Here is a 14088-nt window from a genome sequence, read left to right as displayed (position 1 = left end):
CTTCCTCAATACCCAACAACTGTGACATACCAAGGTATTTATAGGTTTCTGATTCAGAGATGGATCTGAAAGACATTGTCTCAGAAAGTTGTAAATTTGTTGAATTTACAACTTTCCCCCGCTGTACATGCATAACCGCACATTTATCGACACCAAACTCCATGTTGATGGCATTACTGAAGACTTCGGTGGTTTTCAGTAGCTCCACTAGTTTCAGTAGTTATTTCTTTATTTATATGAATTCTTAGGCTAGGTGATTTATAATATGAATATAAAAGTAAAATATAAAAACACTTACAAAACAATAAAAATACATATAAACACATTATAAAAAACCTAACCTAGATTGCCGCCGGTAGTAGTTATTATTATTATGAGCCCATATTGTCCCAGTGCTGGGCAAAGGCCGCCTTATTTCTCCACGTATCCCTATCCCCTGAGCCCTCCCACCAGTCTCTGTCAAAGGCGTCAAGCTCGTCCCGCCATCTCCGACGAGGTCTACCGTGACGCCTTACAATTTGTGGCACCCAACGGGTGGCTGGTTTGGTCCACAGAGCATCCGGCATACGGAAGACGTGTATTAAAAACAAGAATTGAAATAATAAATAATGATGTTATATTGTAAAGGCTACCCAAGTGGACAACGCGGACCGCTACGCCCTGGCGACGCTGGCCGTGAGCCGGCGCTCGGGCGCGCTCAGCCGGCGGCCGGTGCGGTTCACGCGGCGCGGTTTCACCGCTCGCGTGCCCGAGCACGCGCCGCTCGGCACGGCGCTGCTCACGCTGCACACCGAGCCACCCGCCGACCGCCAGTCGGTATGGATATTTCATATTTTTTAAATATTTTATTTGATTCAATATGACCGGTCCTGCACCACCAGCATCCAGCGGACTCCCGTGACCTTTACCAGGTCATCAGTCCACCTTGTGGGGGGTCTATCCACGCTGCCTTCCGGTACGTGGTCGCCAATCGAGAACCTTTCCGCCCCAATGGCCATCGGATCTACGTGCAAGACCGGTCATCGTGGCACTTTTTGGGGGAGGCATATGTCCAGCTGTGGACGTCCTCTGGCTGATATGATGATGATGATGATTGATGATATAATATGGCGACAATCTTACGCAGAGCGTCCGAGCTAGAGATGTGCGCCGATGGCAAAATCATCGGCGGCGGCGTCCGATGGTTTTTTGACCGGCGGCGGCGGCGTGATCGGCGTGAAATCGGCGTGGCATAGATAGATAGATAGATAGATTTATTTATTGGTACTGATCATACACTGTCAACATGGGTTAATATTTACAATTTACAATGAGATTCAAGTGAATTACAATTAATGATTTCATAGTAGGTATATAAAAATTTCAATTAGATATCAATTCAAAAAATAATAATACGATAATAATCAAGTCCGTACAATAAAAATTACAATAAATTAAAATTAAAACAATAATAATGCATTAAAAACAATAAATTTATAGTAATAATAATGTCAATGTCAATTATGTATTTTTTATAGGTATTTTTATTCATCAAAGAACTCGTTTACTGTGTAGTAAGCCTTCATTAGACAATATATTTTCAGCTTGTTTATGAATTGGCGTTCGGTGGCAACGTCTTTAATTGCCTCAGGAATCTTATTATAGACTTTAGCACCCATTATCTTGATAGACTTGCCGGTTTTCTGTAGCCTGTGTGCGGGGACAGCCAGCCCAGGTTTCCTCCTTGCGGAGTAGCTCCTTACTACGGGGAATTCATCTGGGTTCTTTCTCACGTACTTACCCACCTCAAAAATATAGAGTGAAGGCACTGTCAAGACTCTGAGGTGAATGAAGAGCTGTCTGGCTGTCTCATCCGGAGGAACTCCGCATATTAGGCGGATCACTTTCTTTTGCAGCAGAAATGGCCTGTCTCTGTCAGCTGCTAAGCCCCATAAGTCTATGCCTCTGGTGAGGTGCGTGTGGAAGTAGGCATAGTATGCCGTCATTAGGTTTCGCTGTGTTAGCATCCGCTTTAGACGGGATATAGCATAGTAGGCGGAGTTCAGTTTCATGCATAAGGCGTCTATGTGCTCTCCCCATTGTAAACCTTTATCAAACGTGAAACCGACATAACGACCATGGTGCATAGGTTCAATTCGATCACCATTGATATTGACATCCAGCGTCGACTGCGTTACACAGCTGAGTGAAAATGGATTAGGTTCGTTTTTCCTATATTCAGTTGCATGCCATTGACGTCAAACCAATACAAACATAATTTTTGATACTGCATGAGAACGTGGCTGTAGAAACTCTACATTAAAGCCTTCTGAGTTTTTACTAGGCTATCCAAAACATATTATGTGTGTCTTCTCTAAATTATTGCCGAAAATTATATCCCATCATGTCACTTGGCAACCATTTATTAGTTTTATTACCAATACCAACCTAACGATTAGCAACGGTTTGTTTAAATATTAAAATAAGAAGGATACTTTAAAACACTACATTTTAGGCAGTATTTTTACTTACTTTGTAAGCAGAATACAAATAAAACACAAAAAAAAATCTTTATATGTTAAGTCTTAAATCTATATTGACTTTTCCCAGCCGCTGTCGCCTCACCTAGGATTTGTTACGAAATAATGATAAACTACATACTTTACATTTGTCTGAACTGAAGTTTAACAGAAATGTTAGAATAAAGATGGCATCGTTTTCGAAAGTAAACGTCTCTGGCAGGTTGATTCGCTCAACAGAATGTCTTTGAAGTGTCCCGTTTTATGGAATATTAAGGTCTACTTTGTTTTCTTTACTGCTAGCTTAGATCACTAGCTTGCATCATCAGATACTTGGTGATTTAAGTTCCTATAAGTAGGTATAATTGTTTAGGTATAGCTCATTACGAAGCTTTAACCTGACTTTTATAATTTAGATTGAAATATATATTGTTAAGTAAAAGATAATTAAAGCTGATAATCACCATAAAATGACTAAGAATTGATCGTGTGTAATTTTAAACGAAATTGTATATTGTGTGATAAATAAATCAAATCATATCTATCATATGATGACCCTTATGCGTGTCACCAGCATCATACGAGAAATCATAAAATACGCAAATATAATCGTGGTGACAGCTTGCTGGAGATTCTAAGAAGAAAATAGCATGTTTATGTCCTAGGATATGAACCTGTTATTTTCTTGACTTTAGTTCACTGATTAAATTCACAATCAAGAGACTATTGGTGTAAAACAAAATGCGTTCTACAAAAAAGCTGTGCGATAAAATATCAAATAATAACATGAGATCCAGAAACTAGATCTTGTTTAAATTAACGCTAAATCGTTATCACGGCTAACACCGCAACGACAAAATTGATGCCAATTTGGTTCACTGGCAAATAATAAGCGAAAAAGCATAAGGATCTTTAAATTATACCTCTGACACTATCTACTCACTACGCAACATGGAATAAGACACGATAGGTATCAAAATTTCCCACGCCGATTATACGCCGGTCAAATTTATCGGCGGCGGCGGCGTGGAAAAATCGTCGGCGGCGGCGGCGCGGCGGCGCGGCGCACATGTCTAGTCCGAGCCCCATACTAAGCGACGATATATGTACATACTTACAGTAGATAAATATGTATTGTACATTAAAGTCGTAGAATTCCTTCCACTCACTACTCGCAGTACATACAACACGCTGAAGTTTGTCTATATATGTCTGCTTACGTAACTATGTCTTCATTTTTTACCTTATTTCAAGGAATTAAATTATTCTCGTGAAATAGATAGGTACATATTTATGACTGACCGTCACTATTAAGTGGTCTCTATACGAATAAGCTTTTAGTAAGATCAAACTCGCTCGGTTCCAAATTGCATATTTAATAATTGATTTGTACACTGGTGAATCGTCACTTGAGTTTTGCAAGCAAATGTCCTCAGTTTGGTTAACAGTTATTAAAAATTAAAAATAATAAATATTTAAATATAAGGGGACATCTTACACAGATCAACCTAGCCCCAAACTAAGCAAAGCTCCTACTGCTGCTAGGCGACGATATTAATAATTATATAGATAAATACATAGTTATTTATGATCAACAGCCGCCTTTCCAATTCTACGTGTCGGACCGGGGCTTCCTGGACAAGTTTGCTATAAACAGCGCGGGCGAGGTGCTGCTGCGGCGGCCGCTGGACTATGAGACCACGCCCGAGTACTATTACCAAGTCATGGTCACCGATGGTATATATGTAAGTATAACTTCAAGCAATGACTTAATGGGTTAGAATAGAATTGCAACTAGTTAGGCCTTTTATGACGGTTTATGCCTGAGCTCCGAGAATTTAGCTGAGAAAGCAGGTATATTATGGAGTACACCATACTATTTGTTAAACTTCGTGCATCACATGTAAATACCAACTGCCATCCGCGACGTTGCGGCGGATCATGGCGAACCATACCAGAGAACCCAAAAAAATGAAGAGCACCACAGAGAACCGTCCTGCTTTCTCAGTTGCGTCCTTCGTCCTCAAGTATACTTAGGCACTAGGGTGGAGCGTCGTTGAATAGACAAAAAATAAAAATTTGAGTATCAATGTGGAACCGATACCAAAAGTTGCAGTTTGTCATGTAGATTATAGTGATTATATCAAGTTTCAAAATCAACACTACTTTTAGCCCTCTACTCGGCCGCTAAAGAAATTAATAAGGGTAAATTTTCATCAATTATTAAAATATACTATTTCACTAATATGTGTACATTTTATTGAAATTATATAATACTTAATAAGCGTATAATAAGTTATTACCAAAATTTTAGTGTATTTTTCAATATTTATGCAATAATATAATTAATTTCAAAATTTCATATTAAACAGTAATTTCATGCAAAATAAGGAAAATGCTACAGTGTAAAAAAATTATATGAGTTACTTTTTTTAGACATTCTTGTGTCAAAGTAACGATGTTATTGATTACGAAAAGTATCATTTTACTGCAAAAAAAGGGTTACTTATATGTTTAAATAAGCGTCAAATTTCGCCCTTCGGCGTCGCTTACGCCCTTTTTGGGTTATGTTCACACGTATGTTAGACATATATAATATACTTATATTAGTATTCTTTTTATCATCTTATCATGTTCAAAATAGTTTTCACGATTCTGTAATGGGTTGTAAACTCCAATTTGTGCACAATATCCGGGTTAAAGGGCATTTTCCATAAAACTCCTATTTACGTGGTTTTACCGTGTCATAAAAATATACGTTATAAACAAAAATAAGTATAGGAATCGAGTATATCTGTATGAAAATGATGTTATTTAATGAATAAAACTTAAAAAAAATAAATAAGCATAAATTAAATTTATTAAAAATATACAATATATATATATATATATATATATATATATATATATATATATAATCGAATAGTAGAGGGCTAAAAGTATATACCAATATTTTTTTAATTATTTTTCCCTTAAATAATAAAAAGTTAGACATCCTTTTAGAGGGGTTCCATTGCTATATTCATGAATTTTGGATTTCGCTCCACCCTATTAGGCACTAGGCACTCACATTCAGACTGCACATAACATACGTCACTTTTCGATCTAGTTTCTAAAGATCGGTTTATTTTATGCGAATAGGCCATTGTTTTTTTTTATACATCTGATACTAGTATCCCATTACAATACAACCATGTAACCAAATAAACGGTTAGCAGTACTAATTAATATTTTAAGTGTTGTAGTTTTTTGAAAAGCGCTGTGTATCTGTTTGAATAAATTTATTATTATTATCGGAAAAATTAAGTTTCCCGCTATCGCTCGCAGGAAACTGCAAAAATTCCGACTTTGGCTGATATACATATAAATCTAATATGCCACTTACTCGATCAGTTCACGCCGTCTTTGTTGACTCTGCCGTTATAATGCGTAATATATATAATATAGATGCGTAAACCGTAAAGGTATAATTGCAGAACGACACGGCGTCGATAAACATAACGGTGCTGAACGTGAACGAGTGGGAGCCTCGGTTCAAGTACCCGCAGTACGAGTTCCGCGTGGAGGCGGCGGAGGGCGCGGGCGGGCTGCTGGCGGTGGGCCGGCTCGACGTGTTCGACGGCGACGCGGGCGACAACGTCACGCTCACACTGCGAGGCTCCGACGCCAGGTCAGCACACATTACTACTACTATTACACTATAATTATAATGTACGTCACATAACGGTGCTGACGTGAACGAGTGGGAGCCTCGGTTCAAGTACCCGCAGTACGAGTTCCGCGTGGAGGCGGCGGAGGGCGCGGGCGGGCTGCTGGCGGTGGGCCGGCTCGACGTGTTCGACGGCGACGCCGGCGACAACGTCACGCTCACACTGCGAGGCTCCGACGCCAGGTCAGCACACATTACTACTACTCATCATCTTCCTCGCGTTGTCCCGGCAGCTCATGGGTGCCTGAGGTCCGCTTGGCAACTAATCACTAGAATTGACGTAGGCACTAGTTTTTACGAAAGCAACTGCCATCTGACCTTCCAACCCGGAGGGTAAACTAGAGGCCTTATTGGGATTAGTCCGGTTTCCTCACGATGTTTTCCTTCACCGAAAAGCGACTGGTAAATATCAAATGATATTTCGTAAATAAGTTCCGAAAAACTCATTGGTACGAGTCGGAGTTCGAACCCGCGACCTCCATTGAAAGTCGCACGCTCTTACCGCTAGGCCACCAGCGCTCCCACACACACATTACTACTACAATTATACTATATAACGTACGTCTCCTGACATTGGGACTCCTACTCATTTACCATGTGACGCTTGGCCATTTCATGACGTGTATGCAGTCATTCCAACTTTAAAAGTAAGTAGTATATTGATTGATCTAGCCAATCATATCATGGCCGTTCATTTTATACACACCAAATGGCTAATTCTACAATCTACCTACGACATATATATCTACGCCCTTATTCATAAAACATTACAAACTTAAAAACAGTGGCGTAGCTAGGCGTGGGCGAAATGGGCCGCCTCGCGCCCCAAGGCACAGTGAAAGAAAATGGCCTCGAAAAGAATTAGTTCACGCTACGCCACTGCTTAAATTAGTTGATTTACCTTTCTGACACATACAGAAGTCAAAATGACAGAGATAAACGTTTAGTAGCTAATATTATAGGTATGTGTGTTTAATTCCATTTATCATTATTTCGTTCTTCTCACCTATAAAACATACGCGGTGATGTCAGATTCGTATTAGTTCTTATTTATAAGTATGTGTAAGTAGTGTTAACTGTTGGTCTGTCGCAGCATGTTCTACATAAACGACGCGGGCGAGATGTTCATGCGGCAGAACGCGCTGTCGACGCTCAACTCCAGCGTGCTGCACGTGGTGGCCACCGCCATCGACTCGGGCTCGCCGCCGAGACAGGTAACGTTATAACATAACACTACATTACTGCTAGGGCAGGGAAATGGCCATTCGTGGATGAGATTCGACGTTGTCGGACGATACGACGCTGAGTGTGCAAAGAAGACGAATCCACCAATTGCGATTCCTGCCGAGACATATGTATTTTTTTAAGTTTAAGGCACAACTCAAACTGCCATGTTCATTCAAATTAATTATACAAGGAGTCTTGGAGCTCTATGTTATTTTATTTTATTTCCACACATACAATTATCATTAGTATCATTACAGGCTGAACCCAATGCGATAATGTAGCAAAAAATTAAATACATAAACAGACAAAAAACAAGTACCTATATCTAACAAACCATTTTTTTTATTATATACTATCATATTATGTGTTATCCGACACGCCCTTGGCCGTTTTTTTAAGTTTTATTTGATGTTATTAACGGCCTTCTATTACCATTACTATTTTTTATTATATTTATAGTCTACTCGGTGGTGACTCTTGTCTACGAAACAGAGGGTCCCGGGTTCGAATCCTGGTAAGGGCATATGTATATGTATGTGTGTTTATCACAGATTTTCCCGAGATATGAACGTTTTCTATGCATAAGTATTCTATCTATTATGTATGTATCTCGTCGTCTAGTACCCACAACGGAAGCCTTATCGAGCTTAATGCGAGACTAGGTCGATTTGTGTAACGGTGGTATTTCATTTGTCCATCATTTGTCCAATGTGTATTGCGTCTCACATTTTGCTTAATGAGAGAGTGAGACGCAATGACATTGGACAAATAAATTGGACTGGTGGGATAGCACCCTAAGATTGTCCCATGATAATATTTATTGCTGTATATTTCAGACGTCAGTGCCTGTGATCGTGCACGTGGGCGCGCGGCTGCTGGCGCGCGAGCGCGGCGGCGGCGTGCTCATGTTCGCCGGCGCGCTCTCTCTCGGAGCGCTAGTGCTGCTGGCGCTGCTCGCGGTGGCGCTCGCATACATCTACCGCAAGTGAGCACTATTCTTTACTTTCATGAGTTCCATATTTTTGTATCCGCTCGTATTATGTTAATTCCTAAGTTTTTTAACATTAATAAGACGCATGCAGTTCACTACAAGAATCTTGTAATAAATTTGTTAAACCTAATTCATAACAGTCATGTCGTAGCATCACAGTTTGTCGCAGCCTAGCGTGATTTTATGCGATCAGCAACGTAAAGTAATGTTTTTGTCAAACTGGCTCCTTTAAACAAATAAATAAATACATACATATAACTTGTTTATCTTGGAATAATATTAGTAATAAATTAATAATCATAAAACCCAAAGCGAAATATATGTCAAACCGTACTAACACGAAGGGATTAAATTATGTTCAGTCGGCGTTCGAAATCGTCCCCGAGTGCAGCCCCGAGCAAGAGCAACTTCGTGGTGCCGGAGAAGCCCCTGCCGCCGGCGGGCGCGCTGGGCGCCGCTAGCTCCGGCTCGATGCTCAGCGTCAGCGCCGGCGCCAGCACCATCCTCGCCAACTCCACCAGCAGCCTCGACCTGCGCGACCCCGCCGCCACGCACTCCAGAAGTCAGTACTCCGTTCCAACTACGTTACATTACGAGTGCATCCCCAGACCAAACAGACACTGCATTCATTATGAAGCTTTTACAAAGAGCACGAGGTCACCACCCATAGGTGTCAGTTTACTTGTAAAATGCTACGATTCGAGCAGCACAACTGAGTTTTATTCTACACCATTATATATTACAACAACCTAAGTAAACTCCTAAACTTTTAATTTTAAAACATATTTTTAATTTACATGAGGTCGTAATAGGCCTGTTGCAAGTAACAAAGAATCATGGAAATAATGGTTTCAACGAAACATATATGTTAATATGATTCTAAAAAATGGCCCAATCTCAGTATAAACTGAAGGATTATTACTATATTCAATAAAATAAAAGTGCAAAATTCTCCAATCGGCCATTTTTACTGAAACGCCAATCAGAAACGTTCCAAACAGTGACGTCATCAATCCATAACATATTTCTTAGAGCAACATAGACAACCTCATTGACCGAAATCTATACGTGGGCACCAAAGAGTTCGAAAGGTGCAAAAAAAATGTTATTTCGCCACTAAACATTTATTACGTCCAAAAAATATTATTACACGATATAAAGTAGATATCTATTTATTATTTTTATTTATTATTATTTATTTATTGGAAAACCAACAGCACATGAAACATATTAGCACTATGTATAAAAATCGAAGGCCAATTATAGGTTTTCACAGATAGAAATTACATAGAAGATAACTTCGCTAAGTAAGTATATATAGTTTACAATTCTGCGTAGACTAAGCAAGTACATACATAAATTAAGAATAAAAACTATTGAGGACAAAAATCATTACAGACAAGATAGAAAGGTCAAGCTCACTCAAAGAATTTAAGCGTTAAAATACGTCGTATAGACTGCGTATTTATATTAAACACATCAATATCATGCTCTCTTGACAGACTGTTAAGTGTTCTACCCGCACGAATAAGGAAACTGTTACGTCTGTAATTCGAGGATGCAAAGGGAACAGAAATAGGGGGATAATACCTTTTAACTCTATTAGGAGTGTTGAACATAATACTACCTAGAAGATCAGGACAGTCAATGGTGCCATTCGTAATTTTCAAGAAATATATAATGTCAGCAATTTCACGTCGCTGTGACAAAGGTAACAAATGGTGTTTTTTGCACACGCTAATATAATTAGATGAGTTATATGGGGTACGTAATTTATAGCAGAGAAACTTTATGAATTTTCGCTGAATCCGCTCGATCCTATCTATATAAACGTTGTAACAGGGGTTCCATATCTGGGAAGCATACTCGAGTTTGCTTCTTACAAATGAACAATATAGGATCTTGAAAGTTTTTGCCTGTGTAAAATCGGAACAACTGCGCATTATGAACCCAAGAGACTTAGTAGCGCTCTTCACAATGCTATCAATGTGAGCGTCAAATAGTAATTTGGAATCGTGTATTACGCCCAGATCTCTTAGAAAAGATACTCTTAATAAATATTGATTATGTATAGCATAAACAGAAGTGATCGGTGATTTCTGACGTGAGAAAGTAACTACATGACATTTAGATGGGTTAAGATCCAACTTATTTTCTCTACAGTACATACCAAGACGATCGAGATCGGCTTGTAATAGAGCAACATCTTGGACTGATTTAATCTGAGCAATAATTTTCATATCATCTGCGAAACAAAGCAACCTAGAAAACTTAAAGCATACAGAGATATCATCAATGAAAATATTGAAAAGCTATTTGTTATTATTTAAATAAAATGCTAAATAATACGATATTTCAACAACAAACTTTTTTAATTATTTGGCTGAATGGAACTATCATTGCCATGTTGGCTGTCGTAACTAGAAAAAATGAAAAATTAAAAAGTAAAAGCGGCGTTCGGTGATTTTCACTCAAAATTTACATGTATCTAAATAATTCATCTTAAACTGCAACCGTGTGAGAGTTTTTGTGTAAAATGAGTTATTGTGATAAATTTTTGTAATGTATTTATCATCCCTAATCGTAATATATGGTGCTGAATTAACAATATCATTCGGATTCAAGGGAAATTCGTAACTGTAAGTATGTAAACAATATCTACCACCCTACCACCAACTAAATGATGACGTCACAAATGGCATGCGAGGCGTTTTCGCGCGAAGTTTAAACTAGCTATAATAAAATGCAATTATCTATGTTAAATCTTATGAGTATAACTGAAATATAGTGTTTTTCGGAACTAATACAAGTGTACCGACGATATTAAAAGGGTTTTCAAAATTTGTCATCAGGCCTATTGTGGGCGCAACTGAAATTAAGCGATCGCACTCCCATATGAAATTTGTGCGGGAGCGTTTACGTGTGGTGACCTCGATTGTCTTATGTGCTCCGTCTTTGTGGTGGTCTGTGGTTACATCACAACAGCCACTTACATACATATGTATATGTATGTGGTACACCATAAAGAATGGACAGGCTCCCCCGCCTCGTATTACCTCGCCTCGCGATAGACATGAAGGCTATTCTCTAAATATTAGTTCGTTACCATGATTAAGCTAAAGTATTGTCAACTGACTGCCCTAAGGAGTTTACATAATCATTGTTGCATGTATCTGATACTATGTACATTGATAATTGCAACAGAGTTGTAATTGTTGATACCAGATGCCACGGTGACCCGGCACTCGGCCCGGGTCCCGAAGGCCAAGGTGGCGCCGGCGCCGCCGGAGGCGCCGAGCGTGGCGCTCATGTCGGACCACCTGCAGCGCGCCGGCGGCCGCTCCGGCGTGGCCTGGCCCAGCGCCACCATACCTGCGCGCGTCAAGAAACTCAGCTGGGACGACGGCGACCAGGTATTACCATTCTCTAATAGTAGTTTATGTGACTGCTACATAATGAGAGGCATTAAAATACGAGTGTGGGTTTAAGAAACGAACGTTAGTGAGTTTCTTAATAGGATCACACGAGTGTTTTAATGCCTAATTATGTACAGTTACATACACTACTTTATCTAAACACATACTTAAAACTAACTAAAAGATAACCAGGCCGCGTAGCCAAGATGCCGATCGCTTACGCTCCGTAGCGATCGAAACGCAACTGTCACTGTCGCACTAATATGGAAGAGTGATAGAGAGACATAATGATTTTCGTTGTCGAAGCGATAGCGATTGTAACCTTGGCTAGGCCGGCTGTACGTCAAATGGCGGTGAATGAAAACTTTTTTCACGCATGTCACACATCCGTAGTTTTTTAAATTCCTAGACAAAAGAATGAAGTCCCTATTCTCATGTCACTCGAGATCGAATATCGTGCGGTTTATATTTAAAAAAATACTAAATTGACATTTCGTATCGATAACTGTTTTAATATCTATGGATACTAGAATAGAGACCTACTTGAGTTTTGACTGCTGTTCCAAATTTAAACTCATAACCTACAAAAATCTATAACGTTATGTACATTAAAGTACAAATTTTCCTATTACCACAGATAAGAAAGTTCTCATAGTAAAATTGGTTGTAATAAAGCCTGTCATTTCCTACAGTTTCTGAACGCATTATAGAGCACTAATGACATGTGTGTAGATAAACATGTTAACTAAACCAATCATGGTCTCTCTCATAACGTAACACGTCATCTTTTCTCTGGCTACACCAGAATTGTCTGAATGAAATGTACTGAGAGTGTATATGACTCTTGCGTTGTCTGCTCCACCGTAGGATTGGACATTTGCTGACTCACTGGTATTGCATCGAATGACTGACTAGGGCATATTGTCTTCGCGAATTATATAATGATTTTGTTAATTTGTTTTGTTGTTGACAGGGAAGCGGTGAAGCAGAGGTCAACGAAGCAACCAACCCGGCCGTAGCTGAGCACATGAATCTTACCGTCTACTTTTAAATCTTTTGACCCAGTCGGTTTCGGTGATCAGTCTGTCCTTCGATATATCCATCTTATTGTTTAGTATCAAATAAATAGTTAGCTTCAAACATAGTTCAATCTGGCAGAATGCAATCAAACTTGTTTTACAACATTTACGCAATACTGGGTGATATATTTTAAGTGATACAAGATATGACGCGATTGTACCCGTTTTTGTGATCATATTTTACATAGCAGCAACTCTGAAATCACAAAAAAGTCCTGGTTTCCATACATCGTATATCGTGTCGAATTAGTATGGGACACCTAATTTTTTTGTGATTTTAGGGTTGCTCATAGTGATGGGTACAGTCGCGTATATGTATATCTTGTATCACGTAAAAATAATTTAACATGTGTTGTGGATAAATCTGTCTTCCAAATCATATAATACAAATACAACGTTTGAAATCTGTATGCTGTTGGGTCATAGATTTTCAAGAAAAATAAAATGTAGAATTTTTCGCATTGGTGAGATGTTCCAATTTTACCATGTATCACAAATTTTATATGTACCTAATGAAATTAATGATCATCATTGATCATCATTTAATAAGTCCTAAAATTAATTGTGAGGGTAACAAATGTATAGAAATTAAATATTTCAACTGTTTCCTGTAAACATTGTGTCTAAGACACGGTTGGGTACTTACACATTAGCAAGTTAAGTATAATTACATTATTTTAAACGCTGTGATATATTTCATGGATTTAGAGAGATCCTCATTTATGTATGATTTTTCATAAATGAGGCGATACATAAACACAAGAAAACACACATGTAAAGCATAATTATTTTCCATCGTATTTTCTCGGAAACGTTCTTATTCGTCATGCTACTTCAGTCAACCTCAGTACTTTTTGTACCGAGACTGACTGAAATGGCATGACACGTTCGTACGTTTCCGTGAAAATACGATGAAAAATAATTATGCACTTAGATCTGTACTACTAAAAACGTGGTGTTATATTAATTAAAAACTTTTTCTATGTAACTAAGATGGAATTACATATGAGTGCGCCGTAGAGAGCACTTCACATATTGACTTATTTAAAATTTAATTGATATCTATGTTTATGCATCAAATCGTTCTAATGTAGCACTAAGGGTCAGTTGCACCAAACTGTTCGTACCGTTAAAGAGTTCGCTAATTTTTGATGTATGGAAAGTTTCA

General features: G+C 38.8%; 1 protein-coding gene and 1 long non-coding RNA gene across 2 annotated transcripts in view; both read left to right on the top strand.

The window, feature by feature from the left end:
• LOC134804333 (protocadherin-16) overlaps positions 1–13868 on the top strand; it is a 33982-nt gene extending 20114 nt beyond the window's left edge. Inside the window, exons 7-14 of the mRNA XM_063777342.1 lie at positions 628–816; positions 4097–4243; positions 5975–6168; positions 7301–7421; positions 8271–8419; positions 8788–8987; positions 11651–11838; positions 12815–13868. Of these exons, the coding sequence (XP_063633412.1) occupies positions 628–816; positions 4097–4243; positions 5975–6168; positions 7301–7421; positions 8271–8419; positions 8788–8987; positions 11651–11838; positions 12815–12892 (1266 nt within the window). The 3' untranslated portion in view covers positions 12893–13868. The remainder of the gene's footprint in view (positions 1–627; positions 817–4096; positions 4244–5974; positions 6169–7300; positions 7422–8270; positions 8420–8787; positions 8988–11650; positions 11839–12814) is intronic.
• Positions 1–14088, top strand: part of LOC134804928 (uncharacterized) — a 273322-nt gene that overhangs the window by 84774 nt on the left and 174460 nt on the right. The gene's annotated exons all lie outside the window — the stretch shown is intronic.

This window comes from Cydia splendana, chromosome Z (assembly GCF_910591565.1).
Source record: "Cydia splendana chromosome Z, ilCydSple1.2, whole genome shotgun sequence".
Lineage (NCBI taxonomy): Eukaryota > Metazoa > Arthropoda > Insecta > Lepidoptera > Tortricidae > Cydia > Cydia splendana.
Note: the sequence above shows the minus strand (reverse complement) of the source record. Positions and strands in the feature narration are given on the sequence as shown.